Source organism: Sciurus carolinensis, chromosome X, assembly GCF_902686445.1.
Source record: "Sciurus carolinensis chromosome X, mSciCar1.2, whole genome shotgun sequence".
Classification (NCBI taxonomy): domain Eukaryota; kingdom Metazoa; phylum Chordata; class Mammalia; order Rodentia; family Sciuridae; genus Sciurus; species Sciurus carolinensis.
The window spans coordinates 49,566,234-49,585,351 of record NC_062232.1 but is presented as its reverse complement, the minus strand read 5'-3'; the positions used below and the strand labels follow the sequence as shown (position 1 = coordinate 49,585,351).

At 39.0% G+C, this 19,118-nt stretch overlaps 1 protein-coding gene across 6 annotated transcripts in view; it reads right to left on the bottom strand.

Annotated features, from left to right (window-relative positions):
- Nucleotides 1-16,920, bottom strand: part of Heph (hephaestin) — a 76,982-nt gene extending 60,062 nt beyond the window's left edge. For 2 of the 6 annotated variants that reach the window (XM_047535799.1, XM_047535804.1), the window contains exons 1-5: nt 14,981-15,185; nt 14,072-14,117; nt 6,349-6,528; nt 2,918-3,162; nt 635-847 (exon numbers count right to left, since the gene is read on the bottom strand). In XM_047535799.1, the coding sequence (XP_047391755.1) occupies nt 635-847; nt 2,918-3,162; nt 6,349-6,524 (634 nt within the window). In that variant the 5' untranslated portion in view covers nt 6,525-6,528; nt 14,072-14,117; nt 14,981-15,185. Of the gene's footprint in view, nt 1-634; nt 848-2,917; nt 3,163-6,348; nt 6,554-13,969; nt 14,118-14,980; nt 15,186-16,733 lie in introns of those variants that run through there. The other 4 variants (XM_047535803.1, XM_047535800.1, XM_047535802.1 and 1 more) reach the window with 4 other exon arrangements.
- Between the last annotated feature and the right edge of the window lie 2,198 nt (nt 16,921-19,118).

Sequence of the window (19,118 nt, the reverse complement as noted above, 5' to 3'; positions counted from 1 at the left end):
ATGTATGAATATACCACAATGACTCCTACTTATGTACATAATTATAATTCACTAATTAAAAATAATAATAACAGAAAGTAGTATAGCAATTGATCAGGGGGAGGGAAGCAGGAAAGGGAAAAGGAAGGTACTGGGGAACAAAATTGATCAAATTACGTTACATGCAAGTATGACATAATGTTTCCCACTATTATATATAATTATAATTCACTAATTTAAAAAATCAATTTAAAGTCAGGTGCAGTGGTGCATGCCTATAATCCCAGCTACCTAGGAGGCTGAGGCAGGAGAATCACAAGTGCCAAGCCAGCCTCAGCAACTTAGCAAGGCCCTAAGCCACTTAGTGAGACCCTGTTTCAAATTAAAACATTAAAGGGCTGGGGACATGGCTCAGAGTTTAAGCACCCCTCAGTTCAATCCTTGGTACCAAAAAAAAAAAAAAAAAAATCAATTTAAAAACATAATGGATAGAAAAAATAATGGAGAATGAGTTTGGCAGGGTTGTTTCTACTCATAAACAAGGATGATGAAATAACACTCCTCAAGCCACTGCCCAACATGAATGTAGTTCAACCACATCACTGCTTCCCTCAGGTATCAAAACTATCTCATAGCTTATACTAGGGGTCCGTACCTTTTTTACAGGTGATAAGTGGTCCAATGAGGCCTGTTGCAATGTCTCGTGGAGCATCTACATGAGAATGGTAGATCCAAGTGAGGCATGCTGGGTCAGCATTGGTGGGTGCATGACCTTCTGGAATGGTCCAGTTGTAGGTATGGCTGCCTCCCGGGGGAACAGAGTCATCAGCTTTCAGGAGCCCAGAAGAACCATCTGGGTATAGGGAGCCTAGAAAATGAAAGTGTACATGCCTATTACCAGGGTTAGTAGAGGGAACATGGCAGATATAGAAACCAAGAGAGGGCAGACATATAGGACAAAAAGGTCTAGTCTTGAGCAACATAGGATTCTAAGGTCCAGTACAGAGTTCCTCACAGCAGTCTTCACATCCTAGATAGGTAGAAAGATAGCAGTCATTTGAGAAGTAGCTGTGGCAGGACAAAGAATTGCTTTGCCTATTCTAGTAGTGCTCTAGTATAAAGCTGAGGTCAGCATGAAAGCAAGAGAGAAGACAGAATCCCCTCCCTTCAAGCACTCACTCTGGAAAACAAAAAACAGATAAATAGAATTTCAATCTAAAGACAACTTAATGATCAATTGCAGAGATTTAATAGCCAAGCTAGGATCTTCTGTCTTGTTCCATTAAAAATTACCTTAAATTTTTATCATTTCTGGGCAAGAATGGAGGAAGGAAGGACTATATAGAGGGAAAAGAGGGGTGGGAGGGGTGGGGGGGAAGGGAAAAAATAACAGAATGAATCAAACAACATTACCCTATGTAAATTTGTGATTACACAAATGATATGCCTTTACGCCATGTACAAACAGAGAAACAACATGTATCCCATTTGTTTACAATAAAAAAAAAAAGAAAAGAAAAAAAAATTTTATCATTTCTTTATAGAGAATACACAGCAGAATTCTTTGTATGTTCCATTCATGTTGTTACAAAAGACATGATCTCCTTTTTAGGGGCAAATAGTATTCCATTGTGTAAACATACAATTTTGTGTGTATGGTGCTGACAATGAAACTTAGGGCCTTATTCCTGCTGGTTGAGTGTTCTCAGCCTCCCAAGTCACTGGGATTATATCTGAGCACTACCACACCTGAACTATTTTTAGTTTTTAAGGACCCTTCATATTGTTACATAACGGTTGTATTAATTTATACTCTCACTGACAGTGTATAGGTGTTTCTCCTTCTCTGCATCCTCATCACAAACTGTAGGCTCTTCTGACTTACCTCTTTATTCCCTTCACTCACTTTTGTATTATAGGTCACTAGGCCTAAAATAGTGGGAGATGCAGAAGAATAAACCAGCAGTGTAGAGTTCTGCATGTCTATAATCCCATCAATTTGGGAAACTGAGACAGGAGGATTTCAAGTTCAAGACCAGCCTCAGAAACTTAGCAAGCCCACATCTCAAAATAAAAAATAAAAAGGGTTGTTGGGGGTCCAGCTCAGTAGTGAAGTGCCCCAGGGTTCAATCCCCAATAACAAACAACAACAAAAAAATTTAAGTTTAAATTTTTTAAAAATTAAAAAAGGCAAAAATAAGCCAAATGCCCTCTTTTAAAAATCTGAAACTTTTGGAAAACTATGTCATTAGAATAACACTCCCTATATTCACAGCACATTTTTCTTTTCATAGCATATACAAATATTCTACTAAAATGCCATTCAAGGGGCTAAGGCTGTAGCTCAGTGGCAGAGTGCTTGCCTAGCACGTGCGAGGCACTGGGTTCGATCCTTAGCACCACATAAAAAAAAAACACAATAAAGGCATGCTGTCCATCTGCAATTAACAAAAACAAATTTAAGTAAAATAAAATAAAACGCTGCTCAATTACTTCTTTGTGATTGAAAACAAAACAAAACAGACAATAGCTGGGCACTTGGCACATACCTGTAATCCCAGAAACTCAGGAGGCTAAATCTCACACATTTTGAGACTACTGAGCAATTTAGCAAGACCCTGGCTCACCATGAAAATGAAATGAATGGGGGATATTGCTTCATGGTAAAGCACCTCTGGGTTCAATCTTCAGATTGCATCTTCACATTCCTGATAAGGAATCTGAAGCCTAGAGAGGAGCAGTGACTTCCAAGTCACACAAAATATGAATAACAGAACTGATACCAGTATCTGGCAGTGTTTACTATGAGTAAAGTCTTTGCCACTTCAGATCTGTAAATAAAAGTTCATTCTTGCCCCCAGCTCTTCTTTCTCAGATGGCAGTAAAGGAAAAATGATACTTGTTGCTAGTGGGAGAAAGGAAGGGTGAACTGGTTTACCTTCCGAGTCTTTCTCATAGAAAACACCATGGGGATGGATAGTATAGGGACGAGCAGCAAAATTCTTCAGGTGGATAAGGATGACATCCCCCACCTCACCATGTAACACTGGCCCCAGGAAGCCCAACCAATCAGGTTGGGCCACTTCTTCCATATATGAGCCATCTTTGTATTCCCTATAGATGGTCTTCTTGTAGGTGCTCCCAATCCGGTTCTTATCTGACTTTAGAAAACTGGAAGCCACTCTAGGAAAGAATAAAAGAGAGTGTTACAATTTTTTCACTATCTTCAAACTGCTGGAGGTTTCTTTTCCAGAGAAGGCTGACAAAAATGTTTCCAACTTTGTTTAGGACAAAACAAGAGGAAAGCTTTAGGTTTAACTGTGAGAAAATAGGAAGCTGTTAAGTTGAAGCATATGAACTTGCTGATATTTGATCATTTTCCAACACCCCCTTAGCAATTTCACATGGTTCAACCTGATATATAATAATAGAGACTATTACACTGACTCTTTTTGAGTGATCAACTTCCCATTGATGTGGTTTTAGCATCATCTTGCTATATTTGGATAGTCTTAGAGCATAGTGGTTATGACCACAAATTCTAGAACCAGGCCACTTGGATTAAATCCCAGCTCTACCACTTCCAAATTTGTGGGATGTTGAGAAAGTTATTTGTCTGTGTTCAATTTCCCCATCTATAAAATGAAGATTATCACTGTATCTAACTCAGACAATTGTTATTGGTAACAAAAGGATTACAATATAGGGCTAGTGCTGCTCAGTGGCTGAATGCATGCTTTGCATGTATGAGGCACTGGATTTGATTCAAAGCACCACAAGAAAAAAAAAGAATTAAAATATATAAAGAATTTAGGGAGCCAGGCATGAGGTGCACTTATAATCCAATGACTCCAGAGGATGAGACAGGAGGATCACAAGTTCGAGGACAGCCTCAGCAATTTAGTGAGAGTCTATCTTGAAATTTAAAAAATAATTTAAAAGGGTGGGGGATGTGACTGAATGGTTACACTCCCCTAGATTCAATCCCTGGTATTAAAAATAAATTTTAGAAATTAAGAATTTAGGTACAGAACCATCTTTGGGAAATTTAGACAGACCCTTCACAAAATAAAGGGCTGGGTTGTAGCTCAGTGATAGACTACTTGTCTAGACTACTTGTCTGGCATTGGCAAGGCCTTGGGTTCAATTCCTAATATCACAAAATAATAATAATAACAATAAGAATAACAACAAGTAGTAAAGAACATCAGACAGTTCTTAGAAAACTGTGAAAGTTCAATAAATGCTATTACCTCAAAGTATTTGGGATAAGGACAATAAAGTCACTCCCTCAAGGACAATTTTAATACAATGACTCTGACTCCAAAATCAGATGGATGGACTGTGTCAAAAAAGACAGTGCTTTAGTCAGGGGTTACCACGTTAGTAGAATGCTTGCCTAGCATGCATGAGATCCTGGGTTTAGTCAACAGCATCATAAAAAAGAAGGAAAGTAAGAAAAGAAAAAAATACAGAACTTCTATTCCTACTATAATTCTTCGAGAGAGCTCAGAAAAGTTATAGTAAACTTTGAAAAATTCTGAGGCTTTGGAGAAATAAAGTAAGTGAGTCATGGTAACAAAAGATTCTTTAATACATTCATTCATACTTTCCAACAGATTTTTGTGGAACACCAGCAACTTTCTAAGATCAACAAAAGTTAGTCAGGGGGCTGAAAATATGGCTCAGTGGTAGAGTGTTTGCCTAGCATATGCAAGGCCCTGGGTTTGACCCCCAGGACAGAAAAATAATTAGCCAGAGTTGGGTTTGGCAGCACATGCCTGTAATTCCATTGAGTCAGGAGTCTGAGGCAAAAGAAATGCAAGTTTAAGGCCAGCCACAATAATTTAGTGAGGCCCTAAGCAACTTAGAAAGACCCTGTCTCAAATTTTTTTTAAAAAGTGTTGGGATGGGGATGTAGCTCAGTGGTAAAGCATCCCTGGGCTCAATCCTCAGTACCATAAAATATAAGTAAAATAAAGGTTAATCTCTCATTAATCCTGTGAGAGGCAGAACAGAGAGAAGAATACCAGCCTTGAAACAACATTACCTACTTTCAAATCCTAACTCATTTGCTAGACTTGGACAAATCACTTGACCCCAATGAACTTCAGTTTTCTCATCTGTAAAATGAGGACACTTGGTTTGAGGATATGGCTCAGTGGTAGAGTACATGCTTAGCATATGCAAAATCCCAGATTCAATCCCCAACACTGCAAAAAAAGTGTATGTATATATATATATATATATATATATATATATACACACACACACACACACACATACATACATGTACCTACATACATATACATATATACATATATGTGTGTGTGTATACTTTTTTCATACTTTCTAGAGTTGTTGTAGAAATTAAAGGGGCCAGAGTTTGTAAATGTCTAGTGTGGTACCTGCCACAGAGTGTTAAATTAGTGATAGCCATTACTATCATTTCCTTGCTTATAAGACTTACCTTATTTTTCATATTTTCACATATCTAAAATCAAGATAGTTCCACCAAACTATGGGAGGATAGTTCCACGACACACATCTCTCAAATTCTATATGTATTTCATGTTTTTTAATAAGCCTATTAGAATCAAGGTAATATGGAATTATCTTTAGGACTCCAAAAATTCTGAGACACGTTGGTATGGAAAAGTGGACTCCAAATGACATGCTGGTTCCTGAGTTAACAAGCCCTCTTTTCAGGAAACCAGCTGCTTTGTATATGGCCCAGAGAAATTGGGAGCTGGCTGCTACCACATCCTGGGAAAAGGTCCTCAAAAGGGCAACTCTACCAGGTGTGGTGGCACATGCCTGTAATCCCAGCAATTTGGGAGGCTGAGGCAGAAGGATCACAAGTTCAAAGTCAGCCTTAGCAACTTAGTGAGGCTGTAAGCAACTTAGTGAGACCCTGTTTCAAAATAAAAAATAAAACAGGCTGGGGATATGGCTCAATAGTTAATCTTCCCAGAGTTTCAATCCCCATTACCAAAAAAAAAAAAAAGAGAAAAAAAAGAAAGAAAGAAAAAGGGTACCTCTTAGCCAGGCATGGTATTATACATCTGTAATCCCAGCTACTCAGGAAGCTAAGGCAGCAGGATCACAAGTTCAAGACCAGCTGGACAACTTAGGGAGACCCTGTCATAAAATAACAAATAAAAAGGGCTGGGGATATGGCTCAGTGGATGAGTGCCTGCCTAGCAAGTATGAGGCCCTGGATTTGATTCCCATCACCACAAACATACACACACACACACACAAAAGCAGAAACAAACAAACAAACAAAAAATAGTCCATTTCCTGACCTCAAGGGTGTCCCCCTCCATCTCCAACTTCAACTCTAATACCAAAAGAGATTAAACTTACGAGTCACTTTCCAGAGTCTGGTTTGTAATGACATTTCTTCCCTTGGGAGCATAGTTCCATTGTACATCCTGGATGCCAAGGTAGTAGACTCGGGTGGCTCCATCAGTCAGTAGAGGCCACAAGGATTGCATGAACAACAGAGCCCAGAAGAGATGGCCTGGCTCCATGGCCCACATTATTCTGGGAAACAGGCAAATGAAAGCTGCTGTTATGAAAGAAAGAGAAGAAAAGTGTTTTGCATGTGTCTGGAAAACTGAAGAGGCAAGGGCCAGATGGAGTGGCTAATAAAGCAAAACCCAATTAGCCCAGTTTCTTGACCTTACCTCATTCCTTTCAATTCAACAAATGTTCAATTATCTCTACACATCAGATATTGGAGGACAAAGTTTAAAAGTCACCTATACTGCAAATCATGAATCACTTTCTTCAGAACAGAAATCTGGATCCTATTCCTTCAAAGTATAGAAGGAAGAATGTGCTCTGGCCCAAAGAGCAGGAAACAGGCACCAGAAGCCTGATTAAATCACACCTACTCACTTGGTACCAATATCAAGTCACTAATTCTTCCTTTGCCTGTTTTCCCATAAGCAAAAGGGGAAGACTCATTGCTGCCACTTCTTATCATCTATAAATTGTGTTTAAAAACAAATAAAAATTCATCAAAATAGATTTACCAGACCCAAAACAGAAATAGGCACAATGTCCATGAATACTAAAATTATGAGTAATTTGCATTTTATTCATACAATGGAATACTATATGGCAATAATAATAAACAAACTACAACTACAGGCAATGTGGATAATTCTCACAAATGTAATGTTGCAGAAAGAAATCAGACACAAAAGCATAAATACTGTATTATTTATTTTATATAAAATACAAAATCACAGAAAAGTAATCAATGCTATTAGAATTAAGGATGGGGATGGGGGGAGGGTAATTCAATGGTAGAACAGTTGCCTAGCATATGTGAGGTCCTGAGTTCCATTCCCAGCACCACAAAAGAAAAAGGAAGAGAAAGAGGAAGAAGTGGGGGAGAAGGAGGAGGAAGAGGAAGTAGGATCATAGAAGAGGGTAAAGGCTTCCAATATCTGGTTTCTTGAACTATATGTTAGTTAGATGGGTATACTAAGTTTGTAAAAATATATTAAGCTATAAATTTAGAATTTGTGTATATTATTCATGCATGTTATACTTCAAAAAACTTTAAAAAGAAGGCTGGGTTGTGACTCAGTGGCAGAGCGCTTGCCTATCACGTGTGAGGCAATGGGTTTGATCCTCAGTATCATATAAGAAAATAAATGAATAAAATAAAACTATAAAAAAGTTGAAAATGAAATAAAAAACAGCTGGGCATAGTGGTATACGCCTGTAATCCCAGCAACTTGGGAGGCTGAAGTAAGAAGGTCGAAAGTTAAGACCAGCCTCAGCAATTTAGTGAGGCCTGAAGCAACTAAGTGAGATCCAACCTTAAAATAAAAAAAAAAAGGACTGGGGATATGGTTCAGCATTTAAGCATTACTGGGCTTAATCCCCAGTACAAAAAAAAAATGAGAGTATGTGCAGGAAATATATTGAACTTCTCAGAAGTGTTCTTTGCTAATTTCCAAGACTATGTACAAACCCGTTTCACAGGTCCAATCCAGGCTCAGAATTAGACTCAAGCTTCTTAGTCTCTTATTTCAGCATTATAAACCAGGAAATTGTATTTTGGGGACTGGGATAAAGCAGTCATACCATTACACAGTTAGTCAAACTCAGAAACACAAATATCACATAAACACACATATACATTTGCATACACAGGCTCATATGGTATTACTTAAAGATAGAGATGAAGACATTTGAATACACATATGGAACCACAGTCACACAGAGCCTTAGTCACCTTCAGAATAATAATAATAATAAATCAGTATTCTTGTATGTTCATGGTATACCAGTTCTAGGCGTTTTGCACAGATTAAATCATTTAATCCTCACAACCACCCTATGAATTAGATGCCTATTATTATCCCCATATTATAGTGGAGGAACTGCAGAACAGAGGTGCAAAGCAATTTGCCCAAGGCCATCTAGTTAATAATCGGTAGAGCTAGCATTTGATCCCAGAGAGTATGGCTCCAGCACCTATGATTTTAATTGCCATGGTATACTACCTTCCATGAACACATACTTGGATACTCATGTGCATACACAGACAATGTGCATATGCCCATAGCCAAGATATATCTAGGAAAAAAACTCAGACCCTCTAAAACATACAATTACATGTGATTTTGATCACTTTAGAAATAGACATATATACATAGAGATAATAATGGTAATCATGATGATAGTTACCATTCATTGAGAGATTGCCACGTACAAAACACCATGTTCTGTGGTTTATATAAATTATTTCACTAAATCTTCAACCCAAACATATGAAAGAAGAACTTTTTTTTCTGGTGCTAGGGATGTAACCCAGGGCCTTATGCATAAGAGCTCTTATCACTGAGCTTCCCAACCTGGAAAAAGTGACTATTAATCAAAAATAGAAATTAAATTGCCAGCCCCCTACACATACCATAAGAAATTAAAAGATATACACTGATTTACATATGGATAGGAAAGTCCCAGAAATGTACCCCAGCTAGGTCCATATATTCATCCTGATTTAAAAAAATCAATTTCCTTACAAACTCTCAGGCTTATCCATACACAGTGATCATACAAGTATTAATCCACAGTCTCCAAATTACATTTGTCAGAAAGTCTTTGATGATCTGGGCACAGTGGCACACACCTGTAATCCCAGCAACTCAGGCAGCTGAGACAAGAGGATCACAAATTTGAAGCCAGTCTCAGCAACTTACCAAGACCCTAAACAACTTAGCAAGACCTTTTCTCAAAATAAAAATATTAAAAGGGCCAGGGATGAGGGATGTAGCTCAGTGGTAAAGTGTGCCCGGGTTCAATTCCCAGGACAAAAGGAAGAAGGAAGAAGGAGGAAGAAGAAAGAAGAATAAGAAAGAAGAAAGAAGAAGAAGAGGAGGAGGAGGAGGAGGAAAGAAACCCCTCAATATAAGGGAGGATGTCTTGGGGTTCTTCTTTCTAAAATCTGGCTCTTCCACTGATGGGTTTTGTAGCCTTGGGTATTATTTTACAACTCTAAAATTGTTCTTATCTGTAAAGTATGTATAATAATATCAGCCTTAGAGAAATAAATCAGAAAACTTACATGAAAAAGCCCTGGCAAAATCAGTTTGGAACATACATAGTCACTGCTAGTTTCCTTCTCTACCTTCTCAATCCTGACTACAGTCTGTTAATTTCTCCTTACTGTCTCCCTCAAACCATACTTTCTGTATTCCTACTTTGAGGGCTAACTTATATTCCAGCTATTCCAGAAGGCCATCTCTAGCCTCTCCGTATCACTGCCCTCTGTATAGCATTCAACTGAATTAAACCAGACTTTGTATCATTACATTTCCAAACTGCCTGGTAAACTATCTTCATCTCCTAGATTGGACTATAAACTCCTTAAGAGTGGATGTCATGTCCTAGAGCTCGCTGTGTATCTATTATCAGATGTGGTAATAAAGGCCCAGTAGTGGACCATAACAATTATTGCTAAACTAACATAAAGAAGCATAAGCATGTGTCTTCCTTCCAGTTGGCTTCAGTTCAAGTTCTGCCACTAGTGCAGTGATTTTAAGCAAGTTTTTCACCTTAATGAAGCTCAGCTAGGCGCATAGTGCATGCCTGTAACCCAAGCAGCTCAGGAGGCTGAGGCAGGAGAATGGTGAGTTAAAAGCCAGCCTCAGTAATTTAGCAAGGCCCTAAGCTACTCAGTGAGACCCTGTCTCTAAATAAAATAAAAAATAGGGTTGTGGATGTGGCTCAGTGTTCAAATGCCCCTGAGTTCAATCCCTGGTACCCAAAATAATAATAATAATAATAATAATAATAATAATAATAATAATAATACAATAGCCAGGTGTGGTGGTATATGCCTGTAATCCCAGAAACTCAGGAGGCTGAGGCAGGAAGATCACAAATTTGAAACCAGACTCAGCAACTAAGTAAGATCCTGTCTCAAAATTTAAATAAATAAAATAATAGAACATATATAGCTGAGCTATAGTTCATACCTTTTGAGAGTCATCAAAATTTTTCTATCTAAAAATTGCACAAATGTAGGAATATTAAAAGAAATTGGTCTAGCTGGGCACAGTGGCACATGCCTGTAATCCCAGTGACTGAGGAGGCTGAGGCAGGAGGATCACAAGTTCAAGGCCAGCATCATCAACTTATTGGGACCCTGTCTCGAAATTTAAAACAAAAATTTAAAAGGGCTGGCAATGTGACTCAGTGATTAAGCATCCCTGGTATAACCTCTAGTACAAAAATAATGCAATACAGAGCCAGGCATGGTGGCACATGCCTGTAATCTCAGGGGCTCAGAGGTTGAGACAGGAGGATCACAAATTCAAAGTCAGCCTCAGAAACTTAGTGAGGCCCTCAGCAACTCAGTGAGATGCTGTTTCTAAATAAAATACAAAATAAAGCTGGAGATGTGGCTCAGTGGTTGAGTGCTCCTGAGTTCAATCCCTGGTACCAAAAAGAAAAGACAAAAGAATGAGTTCTCAGAGTCATTCCAGCTCTCACATGATTCCAATACTCATATCCATTGATGAAACACAGATATACTCATATGCATCTATGTAAAGAACATATGCAGGGCTGGGGAGATAGCTCAGTTGGTAGAGTGCTTGCCTTGTGTGCACAAGGCCCTGGGTTCGAACCGCAGCACCGCAAAAAAAAAAAAAAAAGCCATTCCTCGGAACCCTCAACAGGAAAGAGTGTTCTTCGTTCAGTACAAGTCTGAATGCAACATGACCCTTCTTCAAGTTTCCTTTTCAGAAAGGTATCAGCAAGACAGTTGTGCCTTGAACTTATTTACCTAGAGAGAAAACTGGCCCAGGTAAGAGCTCCATAATTGAAGCATATGGTAAGCTTGGAAATATTCCCAGGAGAAACTAGTACTTCATCATACAATAAACAAGCATTCATAGGTGGTGACTAAGGGTTCAAAGGGCTTAGGCAAGAGAACCTGGGAAAAAAATGCTACCTAACATTCACCTAGCAGTTTCTACTTAACAATTTTTTTCATATCTGCCATCTTATTTAATTCTCAAAATCTTGTGAGATAAGGATTCCATGTTTGTAGTCTGGACACAGACTTGAAAATCACACTACTGAGCAGTGTGTCCTAGCTGTGCTTTATTACTCTAACCACAGAGTCTTCATCTTTAATACTATTTGTTGTTTCATAGAGTTGTGAGGATAAAATGAATTAATACCTCTAAGTGCGTAAAATACAAAGAAGTGTTTAAGTGCACAAGGTGCCAAAAACTAATAGTGGCTATTATTATAACAAATGAAAAAATAGCCAGGCATAGTGGCATATGCCTATAATTTCAGTTACTCAGGAGTCTGAGACAGGAGAATCCCATGTTTGAGGCCAGGTTGGGCTACTAGAGAGACCCTGTCTCAAAACAAAAAAATAAAAAACAGGAATGTAGCTCGTGGTAAAGCATCCCTAGATTCACTCTCCAGTACAAAATAAAGAGAGAGAGAAAAAATAGATATAGAAATAAAACCTGTCATACCTACAAAACTTTACCTTTTGGTTTGTTTTTGTGTGTTTTGGTTCATGGTGCTAGGAATCAATCCCAAGTCCTGCGCATGCTAGGCAAGAGTGAACTGTATCCCAACCCAGAGCTTTGCCATTTTATGGATAGTCACAAATATGTATATGCTCTTTAATTTCTGATATACAGTGAAACATTCTAACCATACAGACACATAAACATGAGTATAAAAAAGGCACACAATCAAGCCAAGCACTGCAGTGCATACCTGTAATTCCAGTGCTTCGTGAGGCTGAGGCAGGAGGATTGCAAGTTCAAAGCCAGCCTTAGCCACTTAGCAAGGCACTAAGCAACTTACAAAGACCCTGTCTTCAAAATAAAAAAGGGTCAGGTGTGGTGGTGCACACATGTAATCTCAACAGCTGGGGAGGCTGAAGCAGGAAGATCACAAGTTCACAGTCAGTCTCAGCAACTTAGCGAGGCCCTAAGCAACTCAATGAGACCCTTTCTCTAAATAAAATACAAAAAAGGACTGGGGATGTGGCTCAGTGGTTAAGTGCCCCTGGGTTCGATCCCCAGTACCATAAATAAATAAATAAATAAATAGGGCTTGGGATGTAGCTCAGTTGGTAGAGAGCCTGCCTAGCATGCACAAGGTCCTGGGTTCAATCCCCAACGCTTCAGAAATAAATAAATAAATAAATAAATAAATAAATAAATAAGGGCTGGAGATGTGGCTCAGTGGTAAAGTGCCCCTGGGTTCAATCCCCAGTACCTAAAATAAAATAAAGGTCTGGGGAAGTAGCTTGGTAGAACATCCCTGGGTTCAATCATTAGTGTGGGGGAGGGGATGAACCAAAACTTTTGATTCAGACAAACTTAGGTTTGAGTACTATTTTAAGTTGTGTTTATATGTGGTAACTTTATATAGTAACTGGGACCTAGTAGGCACCTGATAAGTATTAGTTTTTCTTCCTTCTAATTACTAACTTCCTTTCTTTCTCCCTAAGGCTGAATTTGTCATTGCTGTTACTGTTGTTGTTGCTGTTGTTGCTGTTGTCTAATTTGGTTCAACCATATACTTTAAGGGCAGAAGAAAGAAACAATCCATAAAATTCCTTGAGAACCACTTGGATATTTCATGGAAAAGTGGAAAGCGTTCAGGCACCAGAAAAAAAAAATATTGGTTCCAGTTCTGGATTCATTGTTTATTCATGACTTTGAGCAAGTCATCTAACTTCCTGAGCTTAAGTTTCTTCATCTCTTAAATGGAGATAATATCTATCTTAGGCACCTCATTAGAAGGTTATGAAGTTCAAATGAGATGAAAGTTGTGAAATCCCTGTGCAAACTTTTCACTTGGGCAAGGATATTTTTCTTTCTGCTGAGCCCACAGAGAACACTGATATAAGGAAAAGGGCAAGGAAAAAGGAAAAATGAAATAGGTAAAGTGAGCAAAAATCCTGGGAAAAAGTAAAAAGGAAATTTTTTAAAGTAAAAATGAAGGTAGAAGGAAGAGACATTCAAGTAAGGAAAAGCTAAAGAGAATTTCTGGGCTTCTGGGAGTCAGACATAAGTTTAAATAATGTGAACTAAGACCTTATTACAACCTGGAGAGAAAGTCAACCACCATTAAGTCAAGCCTTTCCCAGCTTTACCTTACCTTCCCATCATCCCAGTGTCACCTGGGCCTGGTCATCATCATCATTCATCATGATTTGCATCACTGTTTTCCATAAAATTTGCAAGTTGTTTCTTTAATATGACAATTCTCTTTTTTCTGCCTCCATCTCCCACTCTAAGGTGGGTACACTGGACTGAACAGGTTCATCTCAGACAAAAGACCACTCAATTAAATAGGAATGACTGAGCTACCCTTGAGACCCTGTCTCCAATTACTCAGAAGACTTCCTAATAAAATCCTCCATCAAGATTCACCTTTTGGGGCTGGGGTTATGGCTCAGTGGTAGAGCACTTACCTAACACATGTGAGGCTCTGGGTTCGAACCTCACCACTCCAAAAAAATAAATAAAAGTATTGTGTCCATGTACACCTAAAAAAGTTTTTTAAAAAGATTCACCTTTTGGTCCTCTGCTTTCTTAACTCTTTGTTGTTCTTTCTTCGTCCTGCGATAAAAAAATATACAGAATTTAAAAACCTTGATTCAAATCCCATCTCTTATGTATAATAGCTATATGACCTTTCAATAAATTATTTTCACCTATCTGAGCCTCAGTTTTCTCATTCCCCAAAATGGTATTTCACCAGTTTTGAGGCTCAAGCAAAATAATGGATATTTGAGCCCTCAACAAAGGACTCTGTTGACATATAATAGATGCTCACTAATGAGAAACTGAATGTATTATAGATCCACACATCCATATAAATCTTTAGAAACCATCTTTTTTACAATATATAGAAAACTGAAGCCAGAGTTACAAAAGGGTTTATTCAAATTCACACCACCAGTTACTAGCAAGGCCAGAATTTGAACCCATGTTTACCAAAATATTTCTATTTAGACAGCAAGAGTGAAAAATTAATTCAGACTTTTAACTTAGTTCAGCTATCATTTATTGGCTTACTCTGTGACTAACTTGTCTTAAAATATGAAACCAAGCAAGATTGCTTTCAAGGGTTTGCACCTCCCATTTATGTAGTCTTTAGGTTCATCATCTCAAAAAAGCCTCCCCAACCTAGGAGATACAAGATGAGCAAGTTATTTCAACAGGAAAATGATCTCTTTTCTATGACTCCAGATTTGTCCTGAAAACAGTCAAACCAGTGTGATTCTGGCCATTTTGGAGAGACAAACAAAAGGAGCCTATTGTCTCCTGTAACTTCCCTCTGCACCCAGCCAAACTTCCCCCAACTTCTTTCTAACTGACTTTCTCTTCCACCCGCCCAGGACTTCCCTAACCCCAGCTGAATAAGGGCTTTAGCATAGGGAGACGGATGAGGTTGTTTGGAAAGAGGAAAGAAAGCTTACCTTTGCTAGAGAAAACCCTTCCATATTCATGTCAGCGGCCCATTGATGCTGAACTGCAGACCCCAGCCTGAGCCTGCCCGCCCTGTTCACTCAGTATCCTGGGTTACAGGGCCTTTCTCATAAATTAAGTCCGGGACTCCAGTTTGGCGGGGGTTACTGGGGTGTGTGGAATGGGGGAGGGGAAAGAGCTGGGTGCCCTCTTTTCCAGAAACTAAACTACTGGAATGTCCTGTTCCGGGGCCCGGTTTGGTACAAAACCCGGGATGGTTATTTGACCATATCCGGGTGTTTTCCAAATCCTGGTGAGGATCTGAACAAGAGGAATTACAAGGGGGTGGGCTGCATTCTGTTATCGCAGCTTACTAGTTGATCTTTGCTGAGCCGGGAAGGGAATGCACAGTCAGAGGGGCCAGCCAAGCCCGCAGGCAGATTCCAACAGTCCCATTTAAGAAATAGGCTGGGCTGGGGATGTAGTTCAGTGGTAGAGTGCTTACTTAAGATTCCGGAGGCCCTGAGTTCTAGCCCCAGCATCACAAAAAGAAATAGAAAAAGAGAAATGGGTCCTTTGCAAGGATTACTAGGTGTGGGAAGAGTCCCCATCAGCTTCAACTCCCTTTTGCTCAGAAATACAATTAGCAGCACTATTATCCAATGGCTGCTTGGTAAAGGATACAAATAAAACTAGTAAGAAAAGAAACAGCTTTTATGGGAGGCCCAATTTGCATGCATTGTCTCATTTAAGTCTCACAATTATCTTGTGAGCTGGGTATTCTAAGTCTCCATGTTTTACAACTGAGGAAAACTAAGCTTGGAGAGGGAAGGTAACTTATTCAAGGTCACACATTTAGGAAGTAAAAGGGGGAACTTGTACTGAGTCTGACTAGACTCTTAGGTATGACACAAACACAGTGCTGCTAGGAAGAGAAATAGCCCTGTTGAGGTGGCTTACTTAATTATTGAGTGACCACCAATCACTACTAGATTTGTTTTATTTTGTTTCTTTGTGTTACTGAGGATTGAACTCAGGAGCACATAACCACTAAGCTACTTAACCAGGCCCCTTTTAACTTCATTTTTGTGACAAGTTCTCTTGCTAAGTTGCCAAGACTGAAATTGTACTTGTGATCTTCCTGCCTCAGCTTGCAGAGTTGACTGCTCTATTTTTTAACATACATTAACAATGCCTCTGTCTAGCAGATCCTAGAGTGAAATCCTAGGTATTAATAACATTTTCTGTCTGATGGAATCAGATGTAGCTAGAAGATATCCCAGATTAACACAGGATTGTCAACAGCCTGAAAACTAAGATCCCCCAAAAAATTAGAAATAATTTTAAAAAGCAAAATAGCCCTAAAATTTTAGGGTGAAACTGAAATCTGTATTTGTTTAAATTCCGAGGCCATCCCTATTCCTGCTAGAAAAAAAAGTTGCTGAAAACTGACTGGCCTGCGTGACCTAGGTCCCAGCTCCCCTTGCTGTGTCAGTACTGCTATGTGGTTTTGGCCCAGGACCTTCTTCTTCTCTGAACCTATTTCTACTTATATAATGAAGACCTTGAATTAGATATGGAAACTCCCAGCTCTGTAAAATTACTACCCCAGATTCTATGAAGGAGGCACATTCTAAATATTAAGAGTAGAAGAGAAAGTAGTGTACAGAGGTGCAAGGTATAAGCAAAGAATGGGTGGGGAATAATTCATGGATCTAAGCCTGAGTACACTATGCCTCTATGGAAAGAACAACATCTACTTACCAGACGCAGGTATAGGAAGATGACAGATACAATGGTAGTTCTATCACCTGCTATCCTTACTTTGTGATGAGGAGATCTTGGCTAGGAACAGATGCCGTTCTTCAGATAAGCTTACACATTTTCTTCTCCCAGATTTAAAGAGTCTGGAGCAGAATACAGGGAAAAGAACTTTCAGAAAGAAGGCAAAGATGGTGGGGCAAAGTCTGGGTAATAAAACTCTAGAGTTTCTTAAGAGTACTCAGACACTTAAGAGCTGCCCCATGGACTGGAGCCCAGGCTAAGCAAAGTGAACACACCAGTAAAGAGAAGGGAGGAGCCACTAGCCTCAGCGCCCTCAGAAAAGCTCAGTGGTCACGGGAAGCTGAATCAGGCCACGGCAGCACCTGGGATTGTCTACCTGGCACAGATGTGGACCTTGAAACTGAAGAGGGAAGGAGAGAACCAAACCCATTAACCTGGGATCCAAGTCCAGGATCTAAGGCATTTATGACAGGGAGGGGAAGGGATAAGGCCTCTCCTCTGACTCATGAAAGACAACAAGAAACAGGTCATTATAGACACTCTTGAGTCAACACAGTGAAAACTGTGGAAGGCAAGCTAGGCCAGATTTCCGGGCTTGTATTATTTATTCACCAATTTCACTGAAAGGACACAGGGTGCTCACCTCTTCTGCAAATCCCAGGCTGTTACCTGATCTCAGGGGTCACTTGAAAAGCAGTTTAAGTAGATACCTCTAGAAGAGGGGTTGGCAAACTTTTCCTGTTTAGAAGGTAGTTTAGTAAATATTTTGTTTGCAGAACATAAAGTTTCTATGTCATAACTACTCAAATCTGCGGTTGTAACTCAAAAGGTATATATGTACCATAATAATATTTTATTTACAAAAAAAAAAGCACCAGGCAAGAATTGACAAGTCCTCATAGAGCTATTTTATAATATAACCCTTTGAATATGACATCATTATTACTAAAATGAAATGAGGGACTGGGGCTGTAGCTCAGTGGTGGAGCACTTGCCTAGCACATGTAAGGCACTGGGTTTGATCCCCAGCACCACATAAAAATAAATAAACAAAATAAATGTATTATGTGTATCTACAACTAAAAATATTTTTTAAAAATTCAAAATAAATAAAATGAAATGAGACATCCTGGATTCAAATCCAATTCTGGCATTTCCTGATTCTACAATCTTCAAAAAATAGTTTATGTCTCTAAACCTCAGTTTTCACTTTTGTAAAATGGGGATAAGATAACAATATTTCATATGAATGTTTGGAGGAAAGAAATAAAATTATACACATAAACTATTAAACACAGTAACTGGCACAGTAAAGAGATAAAAATTAGAGCTGTTTTAATTTGGGGCTGCTGGTTACTAGGGATTGAATCTAGGGGTACTTAATCACTGAGCCACATCCCCAACCCTTTTCATTTTTTTTTTTTTATTTTGAGACAAGGTCTTACTAAGTTGCTTAGGGCCTCACTAAATTGCTAAGACTGGCCTTGAACTTGTGATCATCCTCCCCAATCCCCAGAGCCGCTGGGATTACAGGTGTGCACCACTGTACCCAACTTAATTTTTGATGAATAAAAAGATCTAAATTATTATTTCCTCATTAATGCCAGTTGTTTTAATTTATGACTGAAAGGAAGAATGATTTTAAAATGCTGACTTTGCATTCTACTTATGCTACTAAAGAGCCCACAGTAGCTGAACATGGTGGCAAAGGCCTGTAATCCCAGCAACTAGGGAGGCTGCAGCAAGAAGATGACAAATTCAAGGCCAGACTGAGCAAACTAGCAAGGCTCTCAGTTACTTAGAAAGACCCCTTCTCAAAATACAAATTAAAAACAACTGGAGATGTACCTGAGTGGTAAAGAACCCCTGGGTTCAATCCCCAGTACTAAAAAACAAAACAAACAAACAAATAAAATATATCAAAGTGGGGCTATATTCTAGTAACCTCACAGGGAGAAAGGAAATGGGTATGAACAAAAGGACCCAGGTATCCTTCATACTTTGTATGCCTGCACTCCCAAGCAACGTGGTTAACCTTCATGCACCAAGAATAAACCTGTAGGACACTGAAAGCAGGTATGAGAAGCACAAGATCAGAAGGTCCTTAAGGGGGCTTCAAGTCTTAAGTCTGTCACTAATCCATTCCTTCATTTATTCATCTACTTAAAAAATATTTTCAGGTTACTCTGGGATGGACCATCAGAAGTACATGGTCCTAGAGTGACTTCAAAGATGAGAAGACCACAGAAACTTCATAATTAGGACAATGTTGTCTAGTGGGAAAAGCACAGGGATTAGTTAGAAAGACTAGGGTTGTTGTATGTTCACACTCATTTATACAAACTGAAAAGTTGATCTCATAGA